Here is a 19,643-nt window from a genome sequence, read left to right as displayed (position 1 = left end):
GTAAGCAGCTGTTGTGCTGATATTTTTTAAATCATGAGTTTTTAGCTGCCTTTATTCATGAATTTGTCGGTTCAAAGGCACAAGTAACTCTTTCTGTCAAAGGACTGGTTTCCCATAAATGGATAAGTGTGATGGCTTTATTCCAGTGTTGCTCAAAGCATGCTTTGATTTCAACAGTACAAGGAGACACTATGAAGGAAAGAAATGCTGTGATTGTGGGTGCCTACTCAGTAGACATTTCCAAATACATTTTAAAAGATTAGATGATATTCCCTGGCAGGTTGTGGGAAATTGCAGCAAAAGAACAAAGACAGAAGAAAAATTCATTCTATATTTTTATTTGATCTGGGACATTTGCAACCCCCTTTCCATATAGGAATGTGGGCCGAGTCCGCTAGTGATTGCAAAGGTGCATCTCTTATTATTAAAAGGAAGCCGGTCCTTTCCATGTTTGAATACAGCTTTCAAGTAAAAATTTCAAGCTATAATCTTCCTTCAAGTGCTGTAGATTAAGCTGACAATATTTTTGCTGCTGCTTTTTTGCTAGAAGATGTGTAGCCCTTCCAAAATTTATCTCCTACCTAATATCGTTTAGTTCTGCAGCATTGCTCTCTATAGCTTTGAAGCTATTCTGACTTTTGGCTAATTCTCAGAGATGAAAAACCCTCTAGCCAGCTGCATCTTACTGATTAGTGTAATTACCTCTGTGAAGGCTCTACTGAATATGTATAAGATACAAGGGTTGTTGTCATTGAATTTCCACTGCTTCTCAACGGTTCTTACCAATTTTCAATCAGACTCACAGATGTGAAGTTGCCACTTCTTTTACTGGCTGTTCTCATGCACATTTTAGCAGCTGCCTCATGCACAGAAATTTACTGGTGAAGCTTTTTTTCTTTTTCTTTATTTATTTTTTTACTACTTCATGTCACAGCACACTGAATGTACAGTGTGGTTCATTGAGAACAACTCAATAAGAGGTCAGATTTTCATTCCTGCCCTTTCATTCTCTCTGGTTTTTAATCTCCCAACAGAAACTCAGTATTCTTTTCTCATTGCACATGCTTGGTCCTCATTACACTGCTTTTTTGGGTGGGGGTTATCGCTTTAGGGGTTCCCCTCTAGTTCTGCATATCTTGTGATTTCTTCAAGCATTCTGATACTTCCCTTTTGTTCCTCAGCAGCTCCAACCTTGGCTACATTGACACTGCCTTCATAACTAGGTAAAATGAGTTAACTACTGAAGAGTCTTCAGAACAGCAATAAAACTAGATATACAGGGGAAAGGAAAAGCACAAAGAGACAAGTAAGAACAATAGAGGATGAAAGAAAAAAGCAAATTAAAACATCTCAATTAATTAGGGAAGGAGTAGAAAATTATATATTTCATGAAGTGCTTCTGAAAGAGTGGGAGGGATCAAATCCTATGACTATCTAGAGACAATGAGCTTCAAACTCTGCACTAAAGACTATTTTTTAAAATTCATATTTTGCCACTAAATCTTGTTACAGAGCAGATTGAACTAAATGAATCTTAATGCCTTTCCCATTTCAGAACTGCCTCATGGGATGCCATTTACTTGCTGGTGTCAAGAGCAAGTAAGGCAATGTGATTTTGGAGGCTTTTTAAGGTAACAGAGATGGAGACAGGCATAAATTTTACAATTATGCCATGCCAAGCACTTTCCCATGGTTTCATTCCATGCTGCTAGTGTTGTCCTTTAAAGGCCTGCAAACACCCATGTGACCTGGTCTTTTAAATGTTATGAATGTGAAGATCACCTCCTACAGTGTTCTAGTAATGTCTGGGGTACAGTTATGATTGGGGTATGGGGAGAAACAGAAGGCTTTCACCTAGCAACTGGGGCTGGGGTTGGGCACCCCTCAATGGAAAAGTGTGACAGAGCCTGCAACTCCCCAGCCAGCTGAGCAGCCTCAATCCAGCTCCTGCTTGCAGGGTATTTGGAGCTCGCTCTGCTGGGGGGCGGGGTGGGTAGGAGCATTCCTGACCTCTAGCTGAGCGTCACAAGGGAGCCCGATCTCCCCACTGCTTGCCAGGACATCGGGGCTTCCACAGCGCCCTTTCTCAGCATTGTATAAGACTCCTAAAACACCTCTAGGTTTAAAAAACAACAACTTGCAGGCTGGGGTGGGGTGGGGTTAATAGAGAGCTGCTGTTTGGGAAAGCCAGCATAAAAACCACACATTATATCTGGCAACCCATGCGCCCACTTATGAATTGTTAACAGCAGGCTGTTGGAGCAGTGTCTGCCATATTACATTTTAGATATTTAGGATTTTATTTTTAGGCATCTTTCCAGTGGAGTAATTAAAAAATAAATGTGAAGACACACAGCCCACATGTTTATTTTCAAGTGCTTGCAAACGAATATGAAACAAAGGTTCTATTTAAAATAAGCCATTGAAAAATGCTAGCTCTCTGCACCAGTGGCTGATAATATTTTCATAACTCTTCTCATATTAGGATGAAGCAAACAGTGATGTGAATATCTTGAGAGAAAGTTACACAGCAAACCATCCCTTTAATGAGAGGAGAGGCTGAATACGTTTCTGTGTTTTATTCTTGAACAGCTTGAAAGCAGCTGTCCCCTTGCATGTTCTCATAGGCACAGCCCAGCTTGTACTTCTTTTAGCATGAGACACGTGAGAGGTTTGTAGAATAATCCATACATCACCCCTTCAAGAGCTGCTGTGTGCAAACACAGGTGAGCTTCTGCAAACTTCTGGCTTTTGACGCAGTTAACTTTATAACTGGATCTAACTGTCCAAGCTCAATAAATAGTGAATGCCATTTTTGACAGGGTTTGCCTTTCCAAAGCATATTCCCTACTATGCTTCTGAGCTTTTTATGCAAATAAAAACATGCAGAGTTCTTTGCATCTTTAACTTCTAGCTATTGACTTTGTTGGTACAATCATGCAGAATACAGCCTCAAATGAAGAATGCAATCACTTATGTTTTCCTTGGGAGAGAGAAATAACCTGAAAATATATTATCTGTAGCCACTAAAAGAAAATAGGTTGTTTCAGTTTCTTTTGTTTTGGTTGTCTTGAGATGGAGAAATCTGTTTTTGTTTATAAACCTTTATTATCTGTTCTAGGAACTAGAAAAGGTCCTAGAACAGATAATTCAACAGTTGGTTTGTGAGCACTTAGAAAAAGAGCGCTATGATAACTAAGACCCAGCATGGGTTTCTCAAAAATAATTTTGACAGAGTCCCCCATGATATTCTTTGAGGAAGCTGGTAAAATATGGGTTGAATGAGGTAACTGTTACGTGGATTGGTAGCAGGTTGGTGGAATGAACCTAAAGAGTACTCATTAATGGTTCCTCTTCATCCTGGGGAAAGGTAACCAGTGGGGTGCCGCAGGATTCTGTCCTGGGTCCATTGTTTTTGAATGTCTTTATAAACAACTTGAATGAAGGAATTGAGGGGATGCTCATCAAATTTGTAGATGACAGCAAACTGGGAGGGGCAGAATCAGACAGAAACAGAATTCAAAATGACCTTGACAGATTGGAGAACTAGGCACAAGCTAACAAATGAATTTCAGTAGGGACAAATGTAACGTTCTGCACTTGGGGAGGAAGAACCAGATGCACAAATATAAGATGGGGGACACCTGGCTTACTAGCAGTACATGTGAAAAGGATCTAGGGGTCTTGGTGGACCATAAGCTTAACATGAGTCAACAGTGTGATGCAGCAGCAAAAAAAGCTAATGCTATTCTAGGCGGCATCAACAGAAGTATATTGTCCGGATCAAGGGAAGTAATAGTACCACTCTGTTCTGCCTTGGTCAGACCACACCTGGAATACTGTGTCCTCTTCTGGGCACCACAATTTAAGAAGAATGTTGGCAAGCTGGAATGTGTGCAGAAGAAGGCAACCAAGATGATCAAGGATCTGGAAACCAAGCCTTACGAGGAGTACTTGAAGGAGCTGGGTATGTTTAGCTTGGAAAAGAGGAGACTGAGAAGAGATATGACAGCCATATTCAAATATCTTAAGGGCTGTCACCTTGTTTTCTCTTGCTCTGATGGGTAGGACTTTAACCAATGGCTTCAAGTTGCAAGAAAGATTCTGACTAAACCTCAGGAAAAGCTTTCTGACAGCAAGAGCTGTTTGACAGTGGAACAGACTCCCTTGGAAGGTGGTGGACTCTTCTTCCTTGGAGGTTTTTAAACAGAGGCAACCTGTCATGGATGCTTTAGCTGAGATTCCTGCATGGCAGGGGGTTGGACTAGACAACCCTTGGGGTCCCTTCCAACTCCTAAGATTCTATGACAACATTGCTTTTGTGCATGTGAACTGGTTCTGAACGCAGATGGCAACTACGGCTGATAAAGGATTTGTGCTACATGCTCTCTGAATCAGAGTGGGTTGCTGTGATCTGGTGCCACCTGGTGAAACTTTACTAATGTTACAATCTGCTACATTTTTACCTGTGACTGCTATCTTCACCACTCCTGGAAAAATACTTTCTGTTGCAAGAGGCCTTTCGGTAAACTCTTATAGTTTTCTATTTTTTAAGATTCTTGTAACCAATTTCTATATAAATGTAGCCCTGACATTCAAATATGTACATCCAAAAATTGTATAACCTTTTGAAATAGTTTGTTTTGCACAGTGACTAACAGACTGAGCTGCAAATCAGGAGGTTCCTAGGTCAAATCTCAGCTCTCCTGTGAACTTCTTGAGGGGTCCTAGGCAAGCCAATGTTTTTCAGCCTGTTTCCCCATCTGTAATATGGGATACTTCCCTTGTAAGAATTGCAGCCAGAAAATGAATGTGACATGCTTTGAACATTTGAAAGCAGTCTGCGCGTGTTAAACATTATTATTTTCCCTGACATTTAGTGTGTTCTCTCATTGTAGCTGTCTTACAGTAAGCAAGATACCTAATTTACAGCTATTCAGATACTTTAGTCTTTGCCTCCAAGTTTGTCACCAAAACTGTTCATTGGGGTGGGGTCCCCCCAAATATAGCCTTGATGAATTACTTTGACCTGCATTGCCTGTGATTTTCCAAATCCAAAGATTCTGGAAATATGCATGGCCGAGTGTTTGCACAGCAAGAGCACCTATAGTGGCTTTTAATGTAGCACAGCAGCAACAGAATACATAAGAAAGCTGAGTCTTTCATGCTTTTTTTAAAGGCAGTTGTACAAAAAACCTCTAAAATGTATGTGGTAGTTTCTGCAAAGTGCCTCAATATTGCTGATAGCTGTCACCAGTGTTATGGAAATGTCAGTTTGCCTCCTTCCCCAAAATGCATTCTAAAAATATGGGGAGGGGGATACCAGTTCCCAGAAATAAATGGGAGGTAAAATGAGGATAAATAATTTGAATTAAACACATTCTTTGCACATTTATATAACATTTTCATTGTGGCACAAATTGCTAGAGGGCATTATATTATTTTTCAACACGAGGCTTGAAGAATTGTGGTATTTCTGGTCTCAAAATGCTTGTTTTTATTGAATGTTAATTTGCACAAGGAAGAATACACTTTCAGTGTTTTTCTTCTCCACTGAACAAATTGATATTACAATTGCATCTGCTTTTTTGCAATAATGTTTTGGCAATCATTCTGTTTTGTCAGTAAGTATGTGGTGGTGCCAGTTTATAGTTTAACATTCTCCTTCTTCAGACCACAGTTGCAATAAACAGGGAAGTTTGCAATCAATTTCTGTGTGATCTGTCAGCCCTGCTACCAACACTCCGGGGTGAGCAAGGACCAAAGATGAACCTAGTTCTTGCAGTCTGGCTGCACTGCCCTCTTGCTAAGTGGCAGCGTTTGCATGGATGATACATAAGGATGTTTTGAGAATGCTCTGCCACCCAGAATCTGGCCTAATTGCCTTTCTCTCAAGCAGGAGTTTGACCGTTCTTTCAGGTGTAAAGTCGGCATTGTCTTCTCTCAGATCCAGATTTAGAAACATTTTGAGATTCTTCCTCTCACGTCAGACGAGTACACTGCAACATTGCTGGTGATATCATTTATTTGGGTGGAGCCATACTATTTAAGAACTGTTCTTTGGAGCAGATCCATACTATATAAAGGAAAAACTAAAGGTTTTTTGTGCAATCTGGGCGGCTTCCAGCAGAATATTAAAATACAATTCATCAAATATTGAAAGCTTCCCTAAACAGGGCTGCCTTCAGATGTCTTCTAAAAGTCTGATAGTTGTTTATTTCTTTGACATCCGTTGGGAGGGTGTTCCACAGGGCAGGCACCACTACTGAGAAGGCCTTCTGCGTGGTTCAGTGTAACTTCACTTCTTGCAGTGAGGGAACCGCCAGAAGGCCCTCGGAGCTGGACCTCAGTGTCCGGGCAGAAAGATGGGGGTGGAGACTCTCCTTGAGGTATACTGGGCTGAGGCTGTTTAGGACTTTAAAGCTCAGCACCAACACTTTGAGTTGTGCTTGGAAACGTACTGGGAGCCAACGTAGGTCTTTCAAGACCGGTATTACGTGGTCTTGGCGGCCACTCCCAGTCATCAGTCTAGCTGCTGCATTCTGAATTAGTTGTAGTTTCCAGGTCACCTTCAAAGGTAGCCCCACAAAGAGCGCATTGCAGTGGTCCAAGCGGGGGATAATCAAAGCATGCACTACTCTGGCAAGACAGTCCACAGGCAGGGAGGGTCTCAGCCTGCGTACCAGGTGGAGCTGGTAGACAGCCGCCCTGGACACAGAATTGACCTGCGCCTCCATGAACAGCTGTGAGTCCAAAATGACTCACAGGCTGTGCACCTGGTCCTTCAGGGGCACAGTTACCCCATTCAGGACCAGGGAGTCCTCCACACCTGCCTGCCCCCTGTCCCCCCAAAACAGTACTTCTGTCTTGTCAGGATTCAAGCACAATCTGTTAGCCCGCCATCCATCCTCTGACTGCCTCCAGACATGCACAAAGGACCTTCACCACCTTCACTGGTTCTAATTTAAAAGAGAGGTAGAGCTGGGTATCATCCGCATACTGATGAACACCCAGCCCAAACCTCCTGATGATCTCTCCCAGTGGCTTCAAGTAGATGTTGAAAAGCATGGGGAAGAGGACAGAACCCTAAGCCACCCCACAAGTGAGAGTCCAGGGATCTGAACACTCATCCCCCAACACCACTTTCTGGACATGGCCCAGGAGGAAGGAGCAGAACCACTGTATAACAGCGCCTCAAGCTCCCAGCCCCTCTAGATGGTCCAGAAGAATGTCATGGTCGATGGTATTAGAGGCCGCAGAGAGATCCAGCAGAACTAGGAAACAGCTTTCACCTTTGTCCCTAGCCCGCCGGAGATCATTGACCAGTGTGACCAAGGCAGTTTCAGTCCCATGATGAGGCCTGAATCCCAATTGGAAGGGATCCAAATGGTCCGCATCCTCCAGGCATGCCTGGAGTTGTTCAGCAACCACTCGCTCAATCACCTTGCCCAAGAATGGAAGATTTGAGACTGGGCGATAGTTGGCCATCGTGGCTGCATCTAAAGATGGTTTTTAAGAAGCGGTTTGATAGCTGCTTCTTTCAGCAGGTCTGGGAAGGCTCCCTCACAGAGGGAAGCATTCACCACCCCACGAAGCCCATCGCCCAGTCCTTCCCGGCTAGCTTTTATAAGCCAGGATGGGCAAGGATCAAGGAGACAAGTGGTTGGTTTCACTTGTCCAAGCAGCTGGTCCACATCCTCGGAGGTAACAGATTGGAATTGATCCCACATAACTTGACTAGACAGGACTCTAGCACTCTTCCGCCCTGGCCCTGCTCCTACGGTGGAGCCTCTCTTCCTGAATCTGAGTGACTTTATCTGCAAAAAACTTTGCAAAATCCTTGCAGGAGATCTTGTGGCCCGTACTGGGCCCCGATGTAGCAAGTGGTTCCGCTAAATTGCGAACCACCTGAAAAAGTCTCCTGCTGCTGTTTTCCGCAGGTGCAACAGAGGCGGTGAATAAAGTATTCTTCGCCGTCGCTACCGCCACTTGGTAGGCTCAACATTGAGCTCTAACTCGTGTCCGGTCAGCTTCAGAATGAGTTACCCGCCACCAGTGCTCTAGCCGTCTCAGCAATTGTTTCATCGCCCTTAGCTCTAGGGAAAACCACGGGGCTGTCCAGGCTCCATGCAATTGGAGAGGGCACTTCGGAGCCAGACAGTCAATAGTCCTGGTTAACTCCACATTCCAGCGGGCCACCAGGGAATCAGCTGAGAGGCCATCAACGTGGGATAATTTTGCTAGATTTGTGGTTGCAGCCTGAAAACTGAGAAGAACATTCATCGAAGACAATGTGGTGGACTGTAAAGTCTGATCGGCAATGTAATATTAGAAATTGATTTGTGGAGGTCTGCACTTCAAGGTATAGATGTATAGCTTGCTTATCGCTTTATTTTAACAGTGTACCTATCCATATTCTGCACAGGTTGCATAGAACACTTTTATTTCCTTTTTGGTTGAAATGACCAGGATGGTCACAGCAACTAAGATTTAGTGTTCAGAGACTGGTATTATGACTCAGTAAAATCTGGAGTCAATAGCCTACTAATTATTTGGGGTTATATTCCACTTTCCTTGGAGGTTGCAGGTGAATGACAGTATATTGTAAATGACAGTGAAAGCAGAAGCGTATAATTTCAGCTTTCAAAACATTTGCTTTAACCCTGTCCACCAAACCAAAAGAAAAGAAAAGGTTTGTGTTCATTTTGTCAAATGCTTTGGCTAGAGATGTGGTCAGTCTGAGATCTACTAAAGAGGCTATGGTTATCTCATATTATTAAACTGAAGAACACACACCCAGAGAAATATCCTAATTACCATCTCTGAGAGCTGATGACTATTTTTCTTCACCATGAAAAAGATCACATGATATACAAAGGTGTCACTGTTTGCAAAATAAGCAATTTCTTATGAAAAATGCCAACATGCTATATATTTAACACAGTGTCTTGAACAAATGCTTCTAAAATTCTTTCCCCCTTTTCTTTAGCCAACTGTTGTTTCTCATTCTTTTCCCACCTAATTCCTTCACTTCTGGTCTTCTCCTCTTTCCTTCAGCGGTGATCCCTCTGACTGATTCTGAACACAAGTTACTACCTTTGCACTTTGCGGTTGATCCTGGGAAAGATTGGGAGTGGGGGAAGGATGACAATGATAACTCCAAGCTGGCCAAGTAAGATCTCTTTTAAATAATTAACACTTCAACACCTTGTGGACATCTGTGTGCCTAAAATGCTTGGTAACCTTTGATTAGCCTGCCCTTATAAAATCAGTTTTTAGAACAAGTAACTGTATCGTTTTTGAGCCACATACATCTCTTGCATAGTTCACTAGCTGGGTGTGGAGTTTTGCCATCTACAAAATGCCAGTTGGTTGCCCCAGTCTGGCAAGAACAATGTGAGGCTGTAAATTTCCCATAGCAAGCCCAGTGTCGGACTTTTCTTTTCTCCCTAGCTTATTTCCTTAAGAGAGCATGGGGATCTGTAACTGAAAGTACTCTTGTTAAACCTGATGGTTTTTTCTGTTTCTGTTGATTAAGTGTGAGTATATGGCTGTAAATTTTCAGTGATTATATGGTATGTGGTCTTTCCTCTTTTTCCTTTCTTAGTTTGATTCTGTCTCTGGAGGCAAAGCTTAATCTTCTGCACAGTTACATGAATGTAACCTGGATACGCATACCATCGGAAACACGGGTAACCCTTTTATTCTCCATAAGTAGCTTGAGAGAAACAGGCCCCAACTGTGTGATCTCATAAAACAGATGATCCTGGGTTAGGCTCCCATCACTAGCGCAGCAGAATCCATTGCATCCTTGCTGTGTTGGGCCAGTGGTTCAGGGAAGCTCCTTTGGGAGGCAGGGGCAGGGAGAGGCAAGGTCCAGATCCCTGCCTCCCTAGAATTAATGCAGCATGCACTACTGTATGGCCATGCACTACTGTAACTGTAGCAGCAATGGATTTATCACTGATGTTTTGTAATGTACTTCTAATGTTGTACACCACCCTAAGATCTTTTGATAAAGGGTGGTATATAAATTGCTGTAGTAGTAGTAGTAATAGACTGTACTGTGCATAGATTAGAAAGGAAAAAAGATGCAAGTAAAGCAGCTGTCCTTCCTGCTGCTTTTGGTTGGAAATTCTGCCTTCTGTCACGGCATATGAGATGGTCAAAACCAAAGAGTAATTGACCAGCCTGTCTATCCATTGTCTGGGGAAAAGGCTGAAAAGCAGACTTTGTTCTGCTCCTTGCATTTGTGCAGTTCCACATTTGAGAGAGTGGATTCTCAGGTCCAAATATCAGAATATTCTAGTGGTTTGACAAAAGTATAGGGACTATCAAATGTGAGACTGCAAAGTTGATACCCAAGGTTGTCAGTCAGGGGTAAGCAAATTAAGAGTTCAGCCAAATTTCCGTGTGCACAACAGGGAGCTTTGGGGAACTGAATATGTTCTCTGAAATATCCCACTTACCTTATCATACTTGTTAATCATGCCTCTCAGAAACTGCTCCAACACTAGTTTTTTCATAAAGAAGGAAGTTATTATTGCTCAGTCATGCTCCAGCTAATCATCAGTTGGTATGTGCTTGAAAATTTATGTGTTAATTCAATGTCCAGGACCAATTTCCATAAAGGTTATCATGTCTCAGTTTAGCTCCTGGTGATTAGTAGTACTTTTTATTTTACATGATAGGAAGGCTCTCTTGCCATTTCTATATTAGCCTTTTCAGACGAATGAAATTGTCAAGAAATCACACACATCATCCAATGAGAAATATGGTCAGGTGAACTGGTTTTCAATCATTGCCCGTTGTGAATAATTTGCAAGATTAATTTCATAGGGTTGCCTAGTTGTTCATTAGGTCAAGATGATCTGCAAGTTGCTTCCACTTCGTATTTTCTTAAAATACATCATGACAAGCACAATCTTTTACTCAACTGCCCTTTTTCTTATATAGGGATGGTAATCTGAAAAAATGTTGATACTTTTTTTGCCTAGCATTAACTAATTTCCCTGCCCCAGAAGAGTAGGTGAGCAGAATTAGGCAAGTAAAAACAATCTCAATTTCTTTGAGATAGGAGGATATCTGTTTAGGAGTCTTGGAAATGAATGTTTTGAAATGTACTTCTATAGTTACACTGAAAATTACTTGCACTACATCCTATATTTTCAGGTGTAAATGTGAACGGCATTGATAATTGAATTATTGCACAATTTGCTTTTTAATCCCAGATCAATTATTGCCATCCTAATCATTTTTTTAAAAATCCCTTGCTAAATACCCAGAGATTGGCTTCTGTATTTGTGTTATCTTTCATTTTGCATCTCTGGTGCCATTTGTACTGGAATGTAACCTACAACATAGCCTTTCCACACAGAATGGTCATCAGGACTGAACTTTACTATTGCTATCCTCCATATAATCCAAAACAGTGTCCCATGAGCACCGAGCAGGAGTAAGCAAGAAACAACAGATTATTTCAGATATGTTGATCAAGAGAACCAAGCATGCTGCATAAAAAATTCCAGGAATACTAGCTGATCTATTTGAAGAGAGAAATTCTCTCCTAACCCATCACCCATTAACTTAATAATCAGAAAACTTGTAGTGAAGAGCGTATCCATTCTATCTAACATCATATTGCAATGGTTCCTGATGTTTCAGATATAGAAAAGCATACAAAACGATGCACTGTTTTCAGATTTGACTTTTACCATCTTGAATATGCTGTGGAATTCACAGCAAACATCTGAAGTTTCAAGAGAATGACTTCCCGAAAGGACAGTCAGAGAGATCTGACAGGCTGTTATAAACCTGGATCTAGGAAGTTTCTTCCAAAGATTAACCATCTGTTAATGTAATTGTGACCCCTTAATGTAATGACCTTATGTGCAGAACCATTCTTTTGAAGACTTGCATTTTTCAAATGCTAAATATCCTGAAAAACTGCATTCAAATGTAGAGAGGATCTTACTGCAGGAAATCACTGTAATTTCTAATTGTTAACTTACTTCTCTTAATAGGCTCCTCTGGCTCAGCCAGAATCTCCCACTGCCTCAGCAGGAGAGGATGTTCAGTCTCTCGCTGATTCCATGGACTCCGACAGGGATTCCATCTGCAGCAATTCTAATGGCAATAATGGGAAAAATGGGAAAGAGAAAGAAAAGCAAAGGAAGGATAAAGAAAAAAACAGGGCTGATTCAGTTGCAAACAAACTTGGGAGTCTCAGTAAAACTCTAGGCATCAAGCTAAAGAAGAATATGGGTGGGCTTGGGGGACTAGTGCATGGCAAAATGAGCAGAGCAAATTCAGGAAATGGGAAAAATGGGGAGATCATTGAGAAAGTCAAAGAGAAGAAGTCCAAGTCACGCAAAGGAAGCAAAGAAGAATCTGGCCAGTCTGCAAGCACTTCTCCATCTGAAAAGACAACCCCCTCTCCCACTGAAAAGACAAGCATTTCGCCTGTTGAAAAAATGAATTCTAAATCCCCTTCAGATAAACAGTCAGACCCATGGAAGTACAGTACTGATGTGAAGCTGAGCCTCAACATCTTGAGAGCCGCCATGCAAGGGGAACGGAAGTTCATCTTTGCTGGCCTCCTCTTGACCAGCCATAGACATCAGTTCCATGAGGAGATGATTGGCTATTACTTGACCAGTGCCCAGGAGCGCTTTAGTGCCGAACAGGAACAGAAGAGGAAAGAGGCAGAGAAGAAGGCTACTCTCAATGTATCGTCATGCAGGAAACTGGAGCAAGAAATGTACTCAAAAGAGAAGTTGGAAGCATCTCCTCAGGGAAGGGCATCACCAGTCTTGCCTCAAAGCCATACGACTCAACTGGTTTTAAAGTTTAAAGACCGTACTAGTCCCACACCAGGGTCATTTTCATCACCTAGCAATGGTGCCAAGAAAAGTGGACCCATTCCATTGTCTGCCCACTATAGCCATACACCCCCTGTTCAGAGGCAAAGTGTCATCCACTTGCACGATGTCAACTCCAAGCCATCAAGCTTCCAGGATGATACCTACAAACCGGTGGTTGGCACCTTAAAAACATGTGCCACATATCCCCAACAGAACCGGTCATTGTCTTCACAGAGCTATAGCCCAGCCCGAATAGCAGGCATCCGTACTGTCAACACAGTGGAGTCACTGACCTATGTTATGCCTACGGACCACAAGTCACAAACATATACCAATGGGTTTAATACCAGTGACATCAGAGACTGCTTGGAATATGCCGATGAGGATGCACCGCAGACCTGGTTGAACAATGACAAAAATCGAGGCAGGAGCACAGTTAGCCCGATATATTCAATCCAGCAGAACCGCTGCAAGAAGGAGAACTGCTCTTTTTATGGTCGCCCCGAGACTGAAAACTATTGTTCCTACTGCTATAAGGAGGAGCTGAAACGCAGGGAGCAAGAAAGTAAGGGGCACCGACACTGAAGGTGATGGAGCTCTTCCCATGAATATTTATTTCCTCCATTTTCTTACTTGTAAGGTATGTGGCAATGGATTACAGGAGGAAGGAAAAGAGAATCCTGCAGAGGGATCTGTGGGGAGAAAGGTCCAGCTTATTTGTTTTTCCCCTGCAGCAATGAAAAACTAAGAATTAATTTATCATAAAGAGTTTATTATTTTCCATTTTGTCAGTGTCTTTTTTACATACACTGGTAAGCTGAAAGGTTCTTTACTCCTTTGTCAGTGCTGTGTATACGTTTGGTCAAAATTTACTAATGGTGCCTGAATTTACACTGACATCACTCAGGTAGTAGGAAGATAGGGAAAAAGTCATAATAACTGGAAATGTGGTATTGTAATAAGACGTGTCTGTTTCATTCTTTAGAGCCATCTCATCTGAAGAAATATAACTTTTTCATAGCTCTTTCCTCTTCCTTTAAAAATTGGGGGAAGAATAGTAATTCGCATATAGTTCATACTAACATGCTAACATCCTTGCTTGTATTATTTTAGTAGTCCTGTTTTCTCCACAGATACACAAATGAAAGCCTGGATTCATTAGCAAGCTTCTCTTACAAAACGCAAATTCTTGTTTTTATTGATGTAAGCAACTCCAGTTTTGTACTGCACAAAATGTCCAAGAATGAAATGCATATCCTCCAGATGACATATCTGTTTTATTTTTAGACAGGGCTCAAGCCCTCATGCTTGAAAATAAGTACTTTACAATTCAACAGTTGGGCAATTGGATGACCAAACAACTGCCTCAGTAGCTTTGCAGTCCTGTCTTACACCTCATTCAGTGCAACCACATACCAAGTGCCCTGTATCTCACTGATCATATCCTTTCCTTGGTCGTTTTGACCAGTTTATCAACGCTGCTTATTGGAACCACATTATTTAGCTATTAATTCCCAAGAATTAAAATATTGGCATATGCAAGACTTCATATTTTTATTATTCATATAGCACAATGTAGATTTGCTACCTCTTTGCAGAGAAGACAAAAATTGTTACTGTTAATTTGCACATGTGTTGCGGGCAACTCCCTGTTTGCGCAGGAGTTGTATCATTGCGCACATTAGCTGAAAATGAAACATTGGCAGTCGTGCGTCAATTGGAAATGGGCAAAATGGTCTTAAACACTTACAAGGACAGCTCATGGATTTGTGTTTAAAGTCTGCTCTCAAATTTGGCCCTCTGAGATGAGTACTAGACAGTGCAGAAGATGAAATCTAAACACCATTGCAAAGACAAAAATGAAGCAAAGATTGTAACAGAGTTCAAAACTAGAGAGAATAATTTAGATAACTTCTACGCCTGGTGCCCTTCAGATGTTTTAGATAAGAGCTGAATGTAACACTGGTGTCTACAGTAGGGCTTCAGTTGGCATTGATATAAACATGTTTGCCTTCTATCTATTTTGTTTCTAGCAAACCACCAAATAGCATACTTCATAATTTATTACAGCCCTCAGCCCTCCGGTGTATACTCTGCATGAAAGTCTGCTCTCAGTGCAAGATTCAAGAGCACATTTAAGCTGTGAGAGTAGAGTATGGTGCCATTAAGAACCAATATACCCCGACTATAGAGCAATCCCAATGTTGGCTGGCTCCCCCAGTCAGCATTTTTGCCTTTGTATGATCTGAATTAAATTTCAGTTTACTCATCCATCCCATTACTGAGGCTCCTATCACATCTAATGAAAAGGGAAGAAGAAATACATCAGTGTCATTAACCTAATGGCACCGCTCTAAGCCCTCGAAGTGACCCTCTTTTATTAGGAAAGTTCATCACTAGGAATGGCCTATATTTTTGGTTCTTCTTTTTAGCTCTAATATTTTTAAGTAAGCTAAGAAAATATTCACTCATAGCCACATCTCAGTTTACGTAGTGAACTTGGTTTCTGCATCCTCGAATAGAAAGTACTTGAGACTCCTGTCTGTTCACCACTTGCACATACATTAAAACGCCTGTTTGTGAAGTACTTTGTGGTAGCAATCAGTAATTGATCCTATAATTCAGTACAAAATGAAGTAAGAAGTGATACTTAGTATTAATTAATAATAAATTTTAAGTTTGATGGGGCGGGGAGGCACACCAATATTACTTAAGAACAGCTCTTAATGAATCCAGCCTTGCAGTTCATGTATCTCTAAGAATGTGTAGTGTATCTGAATTGGTATCTCCTTTTCCCCCAGAGGAAGATGTGTCACCACACTTAAGGGTGCACTCACACTGCAAGATGTTACAGTGGTGGTGGTGCCAAGCTGGTCCCCATTCTTTTATGGGAAGTCTACTCAAGAAAGAGGATCAGCTGTGTCATTAGTGCCGGCTGACTCTGCAGTGTTCTTGTCCAGCTTTGCCATTTATTTCAAAGCAGGGGCAAAGGGCGCCTTCCTAAGGGTCTCTTCTTCCCTTGCCTGTTCTGTGCTTCCAACTTAGAATTAAGGTGCAAAACAGATGTGGTTTGATGGCTGCTATGTGGATTAGAACACAAGTAACCTTTGGTGTGGTTCACTCATAAGAATCTCAGATGTTCCAATTTTGTCCAATACTGTATGCCTTTTTATGTTTTTAGTTAATTGTGAAAAATCCTCCTTTCTTTGGCCAAAGAAATCTGTGGTACCAGATGGACTTATCTTTGATTGTATTTGTGTGTGTGTGTGTGTGTGTGTGTGTGTGAGAGAGAGAGAGAGAGAGAGAGAGAAGAGCAGGGATGATATTTTCAAAGTTTAAGAAAGAAAATATTAGTAATTACTAATGCATTACTGTAGAACTAGCCTTTGGAATGCCTATAAATGCTTCTCTAGGTGGAGGTAGGCATGAGCCACTTGCTGCTAACAGTTTATGCTTTTCCATTTTGATTCAAGTATACTATCTGAACAAAAAGCTTTAAAAAAAACTTCACAAAGTATTATAATATTTTTTTAAAAAATAGTCATCATCAGGAGAATACATTTTAGTGGACACAATAATTTCATATATTCACATGGTACTATATATATATATATATTAATACACAGAACTGAATGAAAATAAGTTTTGCCCAGATGATAGAAATGCTCTCATGAGTTGCTCAAATCCATACCCCACCTCCAAGAATGGTTTTCTGGCACCCATGCTCTAATCTGATCCTTGTTTACACCCTACTCTTAGAAATAATTCACTAAACATTATTTACTTAGGGTAGCACCTTACTCTGTGTAAGAATCTAATTATATAGCAGAGCATCTCAGAAAAATCTTAGCTCTGAGTGCCACTTACCTCCCCTAAAATTTCATCTGCAGAAGTTAGGGGTGAGACCAGTGCCAATTAGACCTGGAATGAAGAGCCTCTAGAGTTCTGGAGATCCGTTTGGCTAGAGTCAGAGCTGGACTCTTAGTGGAGAGTCAAAAGATATTAACATTGTTACTGCTTCTTTGACCAGGAAAGGGCAGAGGATCAAGCGCTGAGTCTTTATAACAGGCCTGGTATGTACCCAGAGGGTTCGTGCTGACACTGAAGCTCAGGTGTCAATGTCAATACCTCTATTCCTCTGTGTGCCTGAATTTAACTTTAACTTTAACTCAAGAGCAGTGTACATACATTCATTGGTATCTCACTGGGCTAGATCTCCATTTCAAATTGTGCAGTTCTTGGTTCCTTCTGCCTAAGTCCATGAAAACAGACATAACCCAGGATGAGTTAGCACATTCAAATTGCTGTGATTCTATCGAAACCACCACAAAATGGGAACCAAGGTAACAAAGAGGACATGGTCTGTGGGGTGATCCTTGCATTCCATGCTCAAATTGTATAATGATCATTCCAAGCAAAAAGTGTGGGAATGTTCAAGGTGGCAGGAGAGGATATATTGTTTATTAATATCCTTCCTAACCTGCACTAGCAAGTTCCTTTGTTTAGCAGAGTGCATTCCCCTTTACACAGCAGAAAACGAGTTGCAAACTCATGTGAGTTTCTTAAGACAACACGCAATTCAATCTGGCTTGTCTAGATTGAAATGTCTTCTCATATTTTCCTGGTAAGACCCCTTGAATCCCTCCTGAAAGAATAAGACACCATAGTCTTATTCGTAAGCAATAAAAAGAGAGTTTACTCATGAGCAGGCAGAGCACAGTGTGGTCCTGAAGGCAGGCTGAAGGCTTAAAGTCACAAGCATATACAAACAGGTTTCACCCATATGTGGGTTGACCTAGTGACTGCAGTTAGCAGACCAGGAAGTTTGCAGGACGAAAGGAAGACGGAAAAGAGGGAGAGTGACAGCATGCCTTGGCCTTTTACCAGGTCCAGAAAGGTCACGCCCACCCACTAGTCACATGCAAGGAAGATGCTCCAGGCCAGGAGGAACAGGAAGTTTTGACTGGCTGGACTAAACATTCCCTTGCTGTATGTATTGTATTTGACTGAATGTTGTATTTGACTGCTCCCAGTGGATTACATCCCACAAAAAGTAGTAGGCAATTATGAATGACCTTACCCTCGGTGTTTTTAGGATTTTGTTCCTGTCTGCCTTATCTGAAAAAGAGGCAAGTGTTTGAATGAAGCCTCCGTAAAAAACTATACAATTTAATAATAATAATAAATTTTATTTATATCCCACCCTCCCCAGCCAAAGCCTGGCTCAGGGCGGCTAACAACACTAAAACAGTGCAACATTATAAAAACATTATAAAAATTAATTAAAATTTACAGAGAATAGTCCAAACTGGGTGAATGAAGTCCAATGGGAGTTCTTAATCGCTCACTAAACAGATTTCTAAATTAGGGTGTTTAGTAAAATGGGGTTCCCAAGATTTTGCCATTGCTTTTAAGGAAAATCAATTTGACAATTTGATGTAATTAGTCTATTCAAATCAAAATAGGAGATTTTCTGTGGGAAATCAGAGATAAAGGTCATTCTCACTGGAAATTAAGTCAAAATATATAAGAAAATAAAAAAATTGTCCAGTAGCACCTTAGAGACCAACTAAGTTGGTTCTTGGTATAAGCTTTTGTGTGCTTTCATCTCTAAGGTGCTACTAGACAATTTTTTTAATTTTCTTATATATTTCGACTGCGTCAGACCAACATAGCTACCTACCTGAATCTGGAAATTAAATGTTTATGTTTATGAAACTTGTTGTTCCAGAGATATTTTTTTTTAAGGCCAAAACGTGTTTTGCGTGAACTCCCTGTCTCTTGTTCTCTCTCTTTCTCTCTCTCTCTCTCTCTCAATATATCTATATATAAACATGACTGCTGTTTCATCCAGCTCAGCATTTTCTTGGGTTGTGGGTTGGTCACTTGGTGGGTAACAAGTGGATATTGTAGACAATTCAGTATATAAAGGGCTAAGGGTTTGTGGGCAGTTAATTCCAAGTCAGGAAGGCTGGGCTGTGCAAAGACAAAATTTGATTGTTGAGATGGGAATTTGAGGCTTGTGTCAGAGCTTCTTTTGTGAAATATGACACAGTTCTCTGGGAAGTTCTCCTGCACAAGCATCGTTGAATTGAACAGTTCTCTTTCACTGGAACTTTTCATTTCCTTGGGCTTGCGCATAAGGGGACTGCCAATGGGCTGTGCCCTTTGTTTGGTATTTGAGAAGTACAAAACATGGAACAGTGGTTGAATGTAATAAGTGTTGCTAACTGTTCTGGGGTAAAGTGATGTTTTTATAAATGAAAGAAAAATGCTTTATGGTTTCAAATAAATTATAATTACTCTGCTAATAGGCATCAGAAAAAAGTGTGTTGGGGAAAAAGTAAAAGGCTGTATAAATTGTTCAAGCCACTAATCCAAAACTTGTCAAAGAAAATATGCAAAATGTTTGCCTTTTCTTTTGTCTATGGAACAAAGGGTCTAAGGGTTATTTCAAAATGGTATTTAAGCATTCTCATACTTTGTAATAATACATGAAAAAGTAGTATAGAAAAGGGCTAATGAATGAATAAAACATGATACACTTTGTGTTTACATATAAGTTGTGTTGTGTGTTGTAGGTGGTTCTAAGCAGGTCTGTGGAAAGTTTTGCGGGTGGTCATAAGCCACAGCAAGCAAACATTTGGACTTGGTAGCAGAAGCCTCTCTCTGCCACTGCACTGCCCCAAGTCCAATCAGTTACTCATTGTTGTTCTTTCAAAGCAAAACGAAGTTGTATTATTGCGCTCCTGGAATCCAGATAACAGACAAATCTAATTC

The 19,643-nt window shown here is 41.1% G+C and overlaps 1 protein-coding gene across 6 annotated transcripts in view; it reads left to right on the top strand.

The window, feature by feature from the left end:
- OTUD7A (OTU deubiquitinase 7A) overlaps window positions 1-16,974 on the top strand; it is a 114,007-nt gene extending 97,033 nt beyond the window's left edge. For all 6 annotated transcript variants that reach the window (XM_079953213.1, XM_079953210.1, XM_079953209.1 and 3 more), the window contains 3 exons: window positions 9,058-9,172; window positions 9,608-9,692; window positions 12,024-16,974. In XM_079953213.1, the coding sequence (XP_079809339.1) occupies window positions 9,058-9,172; window positions 9,608-9,692; window positions 12,024-13,448 (1,625 nt within the window). In that variant the 3' untranslated portion in view covers window positions 13,449-16,974. The remainder of the gene's footprint in view (window positions 1-9,057; window positions 9,173-9,607; window positions 9,693-12,023) is intronic.
- Window positions 16,975-19,643: the final 2,669 nt, after the last annotated feature.

The sequence above is a fragment of the Podarcis cretensis genome (assembly GCF_951804945.1).
Source record: "Podarcis cretensis genome assembly, chromosome: 14".
NCBI classification, from domain to species: domain Eukaryota; kingdom Metazoa; phylum Chordata; class Lepidosauria; order Squamata; family Lacertidae; genus Podarcis; species Podarcis cretensis.
Note: the sequence above shows the minus strand (reverse complement) of the source record. Positions and strands in the feature narration are given on the sequence as shown.